Source organism: Halictus rubicundus, chromosome 11 (genome assembly GCF_050948215.1).
Source record: "Halictus rubicundus isolate RS-2024b chromosome 11, iyHalRubi1_principal, whole genome shotgun sequence".
In the NCBI taxonomy this organism is placed as follows: domain Eukaryota; kingdom Metazoa; phylum Arthropoda; class Insecta; order Hymenoptera; family Halictidae; genus Halictus; species Halictus rubicundus.
Genome location: NC_135159.1, coordinates 8821195 through 8834410, shown reverse-complemented (window position 1 = coordinate 8834410; position 13216 = coordinate 8821195). Strand labels below are relative to the sequence as shown.

Here is a 13216-nt window from a genome sequence, read left to right as displayed (position 1 = left end):
AAAAAAAAGCAAGTTAAAATCGCAAACATTTATATTTTCGTTTAACAGATGTATGTTATGTTAAATGTAATTTTAACATGGAGTCGAATAAATAATCCGTATAAAATTTACTCCTTTCTTCACCATAGGATAAAAATCTACGAGGAGAAATATAGATTTTTATTTGAAAGAACGAAGTTGACCTTCAAGTAACCTTGAGAACGCCCCTTAGCTCAAACTATATACTCTAAAAGTATCTTATTTCATTTAAATTTAAATGGAATTTAACTAAAAACATTTGAAAGCAATTTAAAAATATTGTCCATCCTCCGGTAAAATTGTTTATTTAAACCTATAATTCAACTTGCCACTTGTTAGCACGCGTCTTTTTATAAATAATATATAGAAGTAAAGAGATATGACCAAAAAGTTTGAAAGTCAATTGGAACTAAATAAATATCATAAACGATATTAAATCAATATTGTACACTTATTGAAACTTTATTTTTAACATATCATTAAAGAATCGTCCGTGTGTAATTTTTGTAATTTAACTTATTTATTGACAATTTCACTATACATATATGTAACGAATGGTCAAGCACATCAACATGTTACTTCAATTGCTAATCGTAATACATACATAACAATGTATCTCAAACTTCTGTTTAATAAACTCCTATTCAGAGAATAGAACACATTTGACCCTTTCCTTCAAATCCTTTTTTTTTTTACATAGAACTATGTATATGTTCCTCATATGAATACTCGAAGCTGCGAGTGATAAATCACAATAAAGTAGTAGTAAGCAGTACATGAGTGATAAATATTAGTCTGATATTGTATGCAATGGAAGCTTAATATCTACACGTACTGTATGTCAGTACAGTTTAAAGAAACTATCTGCCTCTTTAAAATTTATACATGATTTTTATTCGATCTATGGTAAGCTATGTACACACTTCCATTACGGAGTATGCCCAGACTCTTCCCATTAATACTTGGTGAAAAGTACACATGTGCAACTATAAACCATTGGACTTTTGAACACATTTTTCGTGACAGGAAAATATATATAATTATAATATTCTTCTTTATTTCTACTTATGATATTCGATTAAAGTGCCGCAGATGTAGTTTATTGTATAGTCTATACATCCCTTAGTCTTTAACGAACTCTTTTAAACGTTTCATTTCCTTTGTTCGCCGTGGATCTGCACGAATATGTTTTGTGTGTATGGTAAAATATACAGGTTTCCTTCGTTCTTCGAATCATTTAAACCAAATGAGATCATGAAAACGCTCGATGCTTGTTTTCAATCTAATCCTCGATTTATACCGTACACTATACAATTTCTCTTTCCACTTAACATTACGTATGATTCGACTCGGACAGACATTACATTCAAAATAAAGAGCATATGTATTCTTTTCTCGTGTTTAGTAACACGTAAGGTTTCAAAATGAATATCTTGTAATTTCAAATAATATTTGGAACAAAATATGGAAGTTATACAAACGTCTGATGTGTGTGTGTGTGCTGATACGTGAACTACATGCATTGTGTAAACGTGTTGTACTGCACACTTTCTCTTTTTTTTTTTATGCACATCGAATCACTCTCTATGCTATCTTTTACTCTACATTAACACAAGATACTTGAAACCTTAGTCGTAAACAATCACAATGAAATATGCTAGTCACAGTAAACATTAGCTTTATAATATAAATTATAACAAACAGTCGTCTACTTGCCCCTAGAAAAAAATGGCATTTAAATTAAACTCATTTGGCTGATTTGATATGAAAATCAATATCATAGGGCTAGAAACACTACTTCATTGTGGAATACTATTATATAATACAGACTATTCTAGACTTACATATTTAAGAAATAAATTATACTTGAAAATAGGAATGTAGGGAAAGAAAATGATCGAGTAGTTCGACGATTCAGAGTAGGAAATAAATGCTTATTTGGTCAAACATACATGATGAAGAGAAAAATGAATTAAAAATATTACTGATAATGAGCAAAAGTTGTTGGTGTATTATTTACCATTAGAGGAAAAAAAACAGTCGAGAATAAAACAGTACGTAATACCTAATTATTATAAAGGGCTAAACATAATGTATTCACATATTAATTTTATAAAAACTGGATCACATACGATAAAATGTATATCAGCAGCACAAACTAAATTATTCCTTCTCTTTGCCACATCGCATAAAAAGGAGTAGTTTTAATTATTTCGAAAAATTTTAAAACTATATTTGGCCACGAAAATGAAGTATAACCTACGAGAAATTCAGTTTGGAAGTCAAGATTCTAAAAAATGTCATACAAAAATACATGTAACAGAAATTTACATATGTACCGGACCAAACAACCGCTGATAAATTCGAGTACATGCATGTAGGAATCATCGTGTATTATGTATATACAATTAATTTGGCAGAGAGAAGAACATTTAAAAACGTATATATAAGAAAAGAATTATACAACTAACAAATCATGACTCGTCCATCTTCGCGACCTTATTGAGTAGTCTGTCTTAAAGTCTTAAAATGCTTGGATTTTGGAAGTGTCACTTTTTGCTTTTCTTTTTTTAAACAACGTACATGCTTGAAAATAGAAGAATGTAACATTAGAGCACGTCCAAAATCGGCTAGTGTACGATAATTTATTCATCATCACGAATTTCATTCTTCGATCATGCTAGTATGACACGCGTTACAAGTAATAGGACCACATGGAAACCAAGCCCATGAATACGTGTTTAGAATATGATTTGTGTAGCAGTCTTTGACTTTGGCATTATTTGAAACGGGAGATCGAAATCGGATTTTTTTTCTCACTATATGTTCTTGAATGGATGCTTCGTGTGAGCAAACGATATGTAATTTGTAGACGTGTGCGAGAACCCGAAAATATCGGTACCCGGAAATTTTCGAGATTCCTAAAAATATCTGAGAACAATAATATTCTCGGAAATCCCAAAATTTTCGAGAACCCGTCTCGACTCGACATTTTCGGGTTCTCGCACACCTCTGGTAATTTGTAACGGTACAATGTATTGTTGTTATTAACACCAAAGTTCTGAACTGGAAGTAAATCGGACGATATGCACGATGAAACGAAATAACATAATTAACAGAATTATGCGACTAATGTTTCACTAACATAACGAAAAAAAAAAACAAAACAGTTAACTCACGTTTCATTCAAACCTTGACACAAATAATACAAACAACTTACATAGTTGATCGTACTGTTACCAATTCTATGCAATAAAGTTCTTTGACAGTATTATGTGAAAATAAATAAGTAATTTTTATTGCGATAATGAATGTTCATGGGCCTGGCTGATCATTGCTCGACCAAGTACACCATTCATCATCATTCATACACAACGATAAATTTTTTACCAATTAATCCGTAAAAGTCAAACATTACTATCAGGTTTACTGGAAAAACCGATTGGTTGAGCATTTTCAACAAGAGTGGCCTGCATACTCGATGAAGGAACCTCAATGGTCGCCGTTGATGATCTCATTTCATGAAGCGGTGCCCTACAAATTTATATATCATTAAAATTCGACTAATTTGTCATGTTATATAACGTACACCTAATTATAAACAAAATATTTTTAGAAAAATATATATATATTACATATATGTACACAGTCGGAGACAAAGTTAATGGGACACCCTTTAATAACTTTTTCAAAATTGGACCAAATGATTTGAATTTTTTAAAGATGTTAGAAGGATTAGTTTACTAGGTAATGTATGAAAAATTTTTTATAATTGCTATTGCTCGGAATTTCGAAGGATAAAGTGAAAGTCATGGTCTTTAACTTTTTTATCCGGGCCTGTAATGAAAATTTAAAATATGCCTTTTAAGATCTAAGTAAGTTAAACATATACATGCAAAGCCACAGCATAGCCTATGTAATATAGATGTAACGCAAAATAATCTTGTACTGTTGAATGTATAAAGTGTAGTGAAATTATAATATGTATCGTAGAGATTTAAAAGACATCTACAGAAGCTACAAATGTAAGAATAAATTTTAAACTTTATATATTATTGCCTGGTTAGTGAAGTGGTGCAATGAATGTTTGATGATTTATGAACGCCTCCAGTCACCAGGATCCTCCACGACAGTTGTAGGTTGGGTGTAAGTAGGATGATCTGTAGTAGGAGGAGGTACAGTACCCTGTGGGGAACCCATACCCGACGTCATTCCTGCTTGGTCGGGCCTGGATCCTCTGTTATTATTAGTGTATTAGTACAAACACTGGGAATTACACATAATGAATGTATTATTGTTATTCTGTATTATAATTTAATGGCACGTATTATATAATCTATTTTAAGAAATTTAAAAGATGAAATCACAATTCACAGTATTTCAACTTCTAATAAACAAACTTGTAGAAGATCTATAGATCTTGATATTCGTATAAACTTAGTTTTATGACTCTATAAAAAGACTATCATGTGAGAATTTTTCAAATTAGCGATTATATAATTAACTTCTAATTGTATATATAATTAATTATAAATATAATAACCATTACATAATTTACTTTTCTATTTGAATCTCTGAGTCTTATTTCATCTAATTTCTTAAAAAGTATATACTTTTTTATTTAGGATGTAGCATATGCTTTTGCGATCGCAATTTGCGATTCAAACTTAGAACACCATGTACACAATACAAGGTACCCAAAACCCATAGCAACAAATTCAAACACAAATGCAAACAAACACAAAGTAATATGAACAATTACTCTTCCACCCAGAAGCAAATGTGTGCACACATTATTGCAGAACACACCACATGGTTTGTATAGTGTAATCATACACAAGAAATTATTACGATTATAATAATGTTAGAAATTAGGTACTCACTTCCGACCAAGCGACATCATTCCGTATATTACACCTGTCGCAAATATTAGGCCACTGCCGAATAAACTACTCATTCCGAAACAGAGGAAGACTGGTGGAACCGCCGCCCTGAAATAATAAAAAAATACTGCATGTCTATTCTATAAGTGAAACAGCGTAGCACTCTAATTGAAACAAGTTACAGTATAGAAAGCACTAAAATATCAACAATAGGTGAAAAATGCACTTACAAACAATATACCGCTGCTCTATTCCAGTATGGTCTCTTTTCCACCCAATCACTTAAGTTTTGTACAAAATCAATGAATAGACAGCAACACGGTGCTTCTATCATTACTACTACAAAACCTGCCACCATCTGCCACATGCCGCTAATCAGACAACTTATGTCGCCCAAGAGTATTGATACACAATTCCATGCTCCAAGAAAAATTGCAACTGCAACAAATTCATCGAAATTATAATCTCAAACGAACATAGATCTTTAGAAGCAGCAGAATCCTATTCGCTATGCACTTTCCTCGCACCTATCACAAGTAATTCTGATAAAAATAGTGCATTCTGCAAAAATGTAATTGTAACGTTAGATCAATTAAAAAACCTGAGTATCGACATTTTTCTTAGAAAGGCAAGTAACTTACAAGCATTGAATGCGCATTACATGTAAATATCGTGAATCTGAGTGTAAAATTTCGAACAATATATATATTTTGTTGCTATATGATTCCAGATAAATATGACAATGGGTCGATGCTGTGATGGTGTAATATGTGACATGTTATGGGATATATCATTTTCGAAAACGTACTAAAACTTCCTGCAGTACCGAGCCCTCGGCCAGCATATTTCATCCACCAAGGTACATCGTCCTTGGCAACAGGGTCTTCTCCTGGCCTCTGCATGATCGTCATTATTTTTTCAGACCACTAAAAAAAGTAAAGGAGCCATTGTTTTGAGTATTACAACCATGTGCCGAGGCAGTCGTGTCCTCAGAAAATTTGACGAGATTTACCATTTTGATCGTTCCACGCTCCACTTCTTCACCAGCTGACAGGACCAAATGGAACTGACAGCACACTAAGGATCTGTTGTTGTACGAAAAATCGATCCGCGAGTTTCTTAATTATGTGGGCAGAGGCGCTTCTATCTGTCAACGATTTTAGCTGTTCTCACGTGAAACTCTCGATGGTTAGACGGTTACGGTTAGGTTACTGTTTCTGCTGCCAACCTAAATACCTACGTAGACAAACATAACCTTTTTGCCTCTATCAATCACTACCAATCGCTACCAGAGAGGATACGAGAGTGCTCACACTTGGGATTTTTGTGACTCCGGTATAGTGCTGCAAGACACAATTGGCTCTCGATAACATAAACATTTACATTATATTTTAAACAGTACAATTGTATAAAATATTTTATACAATCATTTTATGTAAAAATCGACAATAAATAAATACTTGTCATTGACTTGTACTATTGAATGGTCCGACTTGCTATTGATTAAACTACTGAATTTCGTGCCACCTCCTTTGATATCATATTCTCCTAATACAGAGTTCAATTTTCGGAATTTTCGGAAATTTAAGCATTTTTCGGATTTCTACTATGAGAACATGATAGCAAAAGAGGTGGCATAAAATTTCGTGCCAGGGTGCGAAAAGAAAAACACTAACTGTTGTAACTAATATTCTTTATTTCTAACCAAATAAAATACAATGTTGAACGTGTACATATACAAAATAGAACAAAATGAAACTAAAATATTACACGGTATGGGCCATTTCTCATACAGATCGAGTGGTAGTCTAGAGCCCCGCGGGCGTGAGACAAAAAAATACAATGGGTGATTGGTCTACTCCTTTTCCTCGTCTGTGGTAACAGTTCTACTTTCCTAAATAACTATTAGCAGAGTGGAACACAACTCTTCCTCTCTGATATAACTATTGAGTTTCAGGACTTCACCGGTCTTCCACTGCGACAAACCGGAAAGTCTCTAGAAATAACTAGCAGCAGATTTGAATTTAGTAAAATTAAAGTCAACTCTAATTTTATAAATTGCAAAATGTATAATCATCATCTTCTAATTTTTCCTATCCTTTTCTTAAACCAATAAGAAAAAGGTTCAGCCTGCAAAATCTACGTTACCGTTCAAAGCGATGTCGCATGAAAACGGAAGTGTATAAAAATACGGAAGCCCGCCAAAATCCAGTTCGCATAATTGCAACGCGCCTAAATTCGCATGATTGCGCAGTACTGCAAGCGTTCCAAATCTGTTCTGCAGAAATTACTAGTGAATTCCTACATTTTTATTGCAAGCAATTGTTCTTTTCTCTCTAACATAATGGCGAGGCTCGCAGCAGTAAAAGATTCTTTGGAAAGAGCTCTACATGACGAGAGCAAAGTTTGGACAAAATATTTTACGAAAATTGAAAAACAAACTGGTGTCAACAGGACCTACGTGTTTTTAGGTGAGTCTGTTAGGTTAACCGTGAGCAATCGAACCCGTTTTTTTTCGTTTCCTCTACGGTAAATAACAGGATAAGTTCTCTGTTTCTTGCTTTACGTAACGACATGTTCAAACGAATTATCTAAATACGCGAGCATGATAAGTCAATTTTTTACTATTGATCGAACGGCAAGTAACCCTTGAACAATACGATGATTCATACAGTATGAAACTAGTATCACAGGAACAACTATGAAAAATATAAATTTAGTCAAAAGTGGTATTTTTATTTGAATATCTAGATTGTGATTTTCATAAATTTTAAATCTATTGTTTCTCCTTTTCAGGCTCTGCCGTGATTTTAGGTATTTATCTAGTATTCGGTATTGGACAGCAATTAATTTGCAATGTTTTTGGATTTATCTATCCTGCTTACTGCTCTATGAAGGCTCTAGAGAGCCCAAAGAAAGAGGATGATACAAAATGGTTAACATATTGGGTAGTGTTCGCAGTGTTCACAATCGTAGAATTTTTCTCAGACTATATTTTATGTTGGTTCCCAGTCTATTGGCTGTTCAAGGTACAGTACATTTGATATTGATTAAATTTAAAATGAATACTGTACGCTCAATTTTTGTTGCAGTGCCTATTTTATATGTGGTTGATGGTGCCCATGGAAAATAATGGTTCAATGGTTTTATATCGTACCATTATCAGACCCTCATATTTACGATACCATCACAAAGTTGATAAACTTATTTCAGAAGCTCAGAATGCTGGTACATTCCTAATAATTAATTAAATAAAGAGTTATTTAAGTCAATTATTAATAAACACATTGTTGTTTCAGCTGTTAAAGTTGCCTCGAATGCTCTGTTGACAGAGAAGCAGGATTAATGGATTTTCTTGTAAAATTGTAATTATACATAAGTATTGTTTGTCAAAATCCTGGTGAAACACTATTATTTGAATAAAAATATTTCTATTACACTTTCTGACTTCTGTTGAATTCTTAGAGCCATTGCGGTCATTGGCTGACACAAATATTTGTGTAACTAGCTACACAGGCGCATAAGGGTTAGATTAAACAGAGTAAACCAATTCTGTTGGCAGAATACATATATATACATGTGCCAATGCGCATGCGTAAATATAAATAAGTAAATTTAAATTTTCTAGCATGTCATCGTAATTATTTTTAAATCACCATCTACCTATCATATAATGCACTGTTTTACACCTGAAAAATTGAAAAATCTCAGCGGGAAAGCATTGAAATATTTTTTATTCACGTGCGAATGATTTTTACCGTTTTTGCTATATCATAATGTAAATTCTAGTAAGAATCATTTGCTCCGTTCAAATATTTGTATAGCGCCATTTTGCGCAGTGGAAAAACACTCAAACTGGTGGCCAAACTATACCGTTTTTTCGGGGTCCAAACAAATTTGAAAAAGTGCGTTGAACTAAAGATTTTTATATCAAGTATAGATTAAAAAAATGTTAAAAATAATAAAATGATTTCTGCCGCAATATACGCGGCATTTCATCTAATAAGTAAGAGTGCCATGCCGTGTGTACTGCGGCACTGAACCGATAAGTGTTGATTATTTGAATTAATTGATATCAAAAATATTCAGGGCATTTAAAACACAGAAATATCAACTAAGAGAAGCGGCAACACTGTCTGCATGTAGGTTTAAAATTTCAAAATCACAAACAACAGATTCTAACTAGAGTTTTAATTCTGATATACACCGTGGTTGTCCCTGGTATAGCGCTGTTTGTCAATAATGCACGTTGTTTTGACAGTGCAAAAATATTTCCTTAAAACATATTAAAAATATATTAATCATAGTGAAACTATAGTTGAAAATTTATACAAAATGGAATCGAGCAAATCGGAATCAACGCCGAAACAGGCCATGGTGTATATTTGCGGAGGTATTGCAAAAAATAAAATTAACCTCACTTTTATACGTTCACACAAGTAAAGAAATAATTAATTTTATTTTAAAAGTAATTTTTAGTTTACTTTAACGTCAATTATTAGGTGCATTTATGAACAGTATAAGTCTTTTTTTATTGAGTTAATCATTTGTTATCGAAGATGTTGAAATTTCTCTATGTAATATTATTTTTAACCACCCGCTGCCATTCTTGAAAGAGAAAAGCGCGCGAAAATGTTTGAAATTTAAATGTAATTAAACACTTATTTGTTTTCATTTTTTAACAACAAAAACATAGGAAAAAATTTGAAATTCTAATAAAATCACCGAACTATTTGTTGACTTAATTAATAAGAATTGTTTATACCGTTCGTAAGGATCGCTCTCAATTTGAAACAGGTAAAACGCGCGAAAAAGTTCGAAATTTAAATATGGTCATTAAAGAATTAAAACGAAAATTGAATTATTTGCAGATCTAATTAATAATTTTTTATAGAATGCCATCACGACAATGAAATACGTCCCAGAGATCCAATCAGATGCAGAGAGTGTGGTTATAGAATTATGTACAAAAAACGCACCAAAAGACGTATCCTTTTTTATAATATTTTGCATTTACCCTAAAAGATATATCACATATTTATATAACGTAATAATTAACTGTTTTCCTTAATAATCTATTAGTTGTTGTATTCGATGCACGATGAATCTACTGGACATAATTTATAATAAATATACATTGTAGATTTAAACTATAACAAATATAAATTAAGAATACTGGACTATAATTTAAGAAAATTTTAGAGTTTAGTACATTAATTAATCTTGATGAATAAAGGTAATAAACAATACACAATGTTATTGTAAATTAAATATTTATTCCCATCCCATATTATTCATAAAGTTGTACTTTTATGCTTGCAATACTACCTTAGAAAATTATAACAATTTTAATCGAAATATATCTCATAGCTCATTATAATCTTTAAATCTTTTTTCACAATCTTCACCAAAAACTCCATTGATTACGTACTAATGCAGATCATATAATATAAAACATTTTAAGCAATATATGTTTTTTATTTACAATAAATAAATTACATTTTCATCAGTAGTTCAACAGAGTCACAGAATTAGGAAGAAAGAGTGACAGTGACACTAGCAAAGTATTGGCATCCTCACAGTTTCTCGTAAAAGCCATTGTTCTTGATGGTTTTCTGCATATGTTTTTAATAATCCTACTCCGGTCCCATCATCTGATATTTATCGTTAATTTTGTAACCTTTAAATGTAGCGTTAATTGAGACAATCCATTACAAAAGCACAAGATTCACCATCCGTTGTATAAACATAACTCTAACGTGTCTGGAAATACTTTTATAAAATTTTAATCACATTCATTGTTGTAGATGGTGCCGATTGTTTACGGTGCCATTGATATTTGTTGTAAACCTTGGAACAGTAAAAATATATGGACCGTTTCAGAAATCCTTTTTAAAAATGACAATTAATTTTGGAAGCATTTTGTCGAAGAACACAGTCCCATAAAAAATAATTCGTATATTGTGTATTCTCGGTTATTCTTCAAATTTTTTAATACTGAGTTTGGAAAGAGCCAAGCCAACTTCTTAAGTCATTTTTAATTATGATAATATGCAAGGTGAAGCATTTTAACATTGACAATAACTCATTCTCTTATTTCTCTATTCTAACAAAAATATTACTTGAACGAGGATAATACTTTTCACGAAGAAAAATAACATTTTTCCTGAACAATAATATTTTTAAATAACTTATAAATAACACTCTGATGGTCTCTTAAGTCACAGAAATAATTTATACCAATCCGGTATGTAATACAATATATGTACAGTTTTATTTTTTGTATCACGATTTATAAAATAGATTTTTATTATTAAATAATAACATAATATATTATCATAATTCTTATGATAACTTTTCAATTGTATAATTAACATATAATTTTTGAACGAATTATATTTAATTGGAAAACTATGAATCTCACTTTCAAGTTTAATGGAAGACAATTCTACTCGTATGTTGCATAAAAATTCTCGTTAAAGGAATTTAATAAAAAATATTGATTCATTTAATTTGAACTAAACTTTTTAAATACACATATTAATTATTATGTGTTTAGAATACGATAAGAGCATGAGTTACTAGATGAAAAATGCTTTGTACATGTTAAACAGAGTGTAGCATATGTACCTTCAAATTCGTTCTACACTTTACACTCTTTTCGAATAATCTAAATAGTCTTTTCACAGGTTTCAACTGAAAATATTTTCACACAAACCTGTGGCGAGCCATCTAAAAATATATCCAATTGAATAAATGTGAAAAGTGCTTGTGACACCTTGCGTAGAAGTTGATATAAATTTTCTATCGAATCGATCTAGCATAGAATAACAAAAAAAGGTTCACACTTATCAGCCCTAGACCTAATAGATTTGATATGTAAATTATGCTTTATGCACTGATGAAAGTATGCAATGCTCCTGGAAAGATCAATTGTTTTTCGAAAATATATCCAGAATGATAATCTGAAAGGACTATCTTAGTAATTATATCATTAGACAGTAAAAGAGACACGTACACACACCACCATATGAAATTTGGCTTCAGCTGTGCTCCAAAATATTTCTTTCTGCTCTAGTTGTACCTTACATGCTGCTTCGCTTCAATGGAAAACTTAGTTTTTCCCCTTCGTTGGCTTGGCCATTCTGGACATACACACGTGCACACTCTGGAAGTTTATACGTGGTCTTCGTGGACCGGTGTTAATAGCATTTTGAATGGATATACACAGAATGCTAGGTCAACTATGCTACGCTGATAATGTTTGGCAACAACCACCTTGACTGGACCTCAATGTGTATGATTGTGCGGTCTTACTATTTCTCTACTGGCTCCTCTCAAGCACTAGGTACAAATTATGATAATTGAAACCTGATTACACTGTAGAAAAGACGAATCGTGCTCGAGCGAGATGCTGGGAACTGGGTGTTGATAAATGACACTGTCCATCATCATTTTTGTGTTTCGATAACCCATCTACAATTCCAAAATAGATTTTCAAAAAACCTTTTTTCTGCATCATCTTCAGTTTTTAACAAATTTAAAAGAAACCTGAAAGTTATATGTAACGCATTTTCGCATAAAATTCTATGGTCCCTTCCGAAAATGACAGTATTCTTTTTTAAAAATAATTATTTTTAAATTTGAGAGAAAAGAAAGAAATATTTGTATAGCTTTTACGGTTAATGCAGAATAAATTCTAAAAATTAAAAATTGGAATTTTCTGTATACTGCTTATCGAGATACAAAAAGAAAACTGTAAAAATTTGTTGGACAGTGTAATTAACAATAAGATACGTTAGCTGTCTGTCTTGGAAGGTGTGTTCCTCCTTAAACGTTTCAGGGGAGATCAGAGAATCGGTTATCCAGTGCGATTTTTGTAAATTCAATAAAACTCGCCAAAAAGTATCCGAATAAATACTTAATTTTATACTCTCATTTCATGTCTCAAAATTCTTCGTCCAGTTTCGCTATGTATATACAAATTTCTATATTATGTACAAATTCATGCTATTTGTGGCACTGTTCTCATTACAAAGATCCATTACAACTTCCTGTACACAGAGCAACATTGTGAGAAGTTAACAAAACTTTGGCACAGATATACAACGTTATAAAATATAGTTTTGCGGTAAAAAAGCTAGAACCATCGTTTGTAGTCTCTATCAACTGTGATATCAATCAATCTTGCTCTGAAGTATCAGTTTTAATTCTGATATGAAATATTTCGTTCATCTTGTAACAACTATCGCACTTACAACCTAAAGCTGTGATTTAATGAATCGAAAAAATCTGATCGAAATTGACGAAACCGA

The 13216-nt window shown here is 31.8% G+C and overlaps 3 protein-coding genes across 4 annotated transcripts; 2 read left to right on the top strand and 1 right to left on the bottom strand.

Moving 5' to 3' along the window:
• Positions 1–2065: 2065 nt before the first annotated feature.
• Positions 2066–6183, bottom strand: Fwe (calcium channel flower). 2 transcript variants are annotated; one of them, XM_076796896.1, is made up of 6 exons: positions 5914–6183; positions 5710–5827; positions 5132–5339; positions 4902–5009; positions 4078–4255; positions 2066–3552 (listed from the first exon to the last, which is right to left on the bottom strand). In XM_076796896.1, the coding sequence occupies exons 1-5, from the start codon at positions 5914–5916 to the stop codon at positions 4114–4116; spliced, it is 579 nt and encodes a 192-aa protein (XP_076653011.1). In that variant the 5' UTR covers positions 5917–6183; the 3' UTR covers positions 2066–3552; positions 4078–4113. The 2 variants fall into 2 exon arrangements, with proteins under 2 accessions (XP_076653011.1, XP_076653012.1); XM_076796897.1 differs by lacking the exon at positions 4078–4255 and having other exon boundaries at positions 5914–6168.
• A 958-nt stretch (positions 6184–7141) lies between these two features.
• On the top strand, positions 7142–8340 carry LOC143359192 (receptor expression-enhancing protein 5). Its single transcript, XM_076796952.1, has 4 exons — positions 7142–7372; positions 7698–7930; positions 7994–8129; positions 8201–8340. Exons 1-4 carry the CDS (start codon positions 7144–7146, stop codon positions 8245–8247), a joined length of 645 nt encoding a protein of 214 aa, XP_076653067.1. The 5' UTR covers positions 7142–7143; the 3' UTR covers positions 8248–8340.
• Positions 8341–9104: 764 nt separating this feature from the next.
• Positions 9105–10155, top strand: Rpb12 (DNA-directed RNA polymerases I, II, and III subunit Rpb12). The gene is made up of 3 exons (XM_076796565.1): positions 9105–9294; positions 9796–9888; positions 9984–10155. The coding sequence occupies exons 1-3, from the start codon at positions 9237–9239 to the stop codon at positions 10004–10006; spliced, it is 174 nt and encodes a 57-aa protein (XP_076652680.1). The 5' UTR covers positions 9105–9236; the 3' UTR covers positions 10007–10155.
• Positions 10156–13216: the final 3061 nt, after the last annotated feature.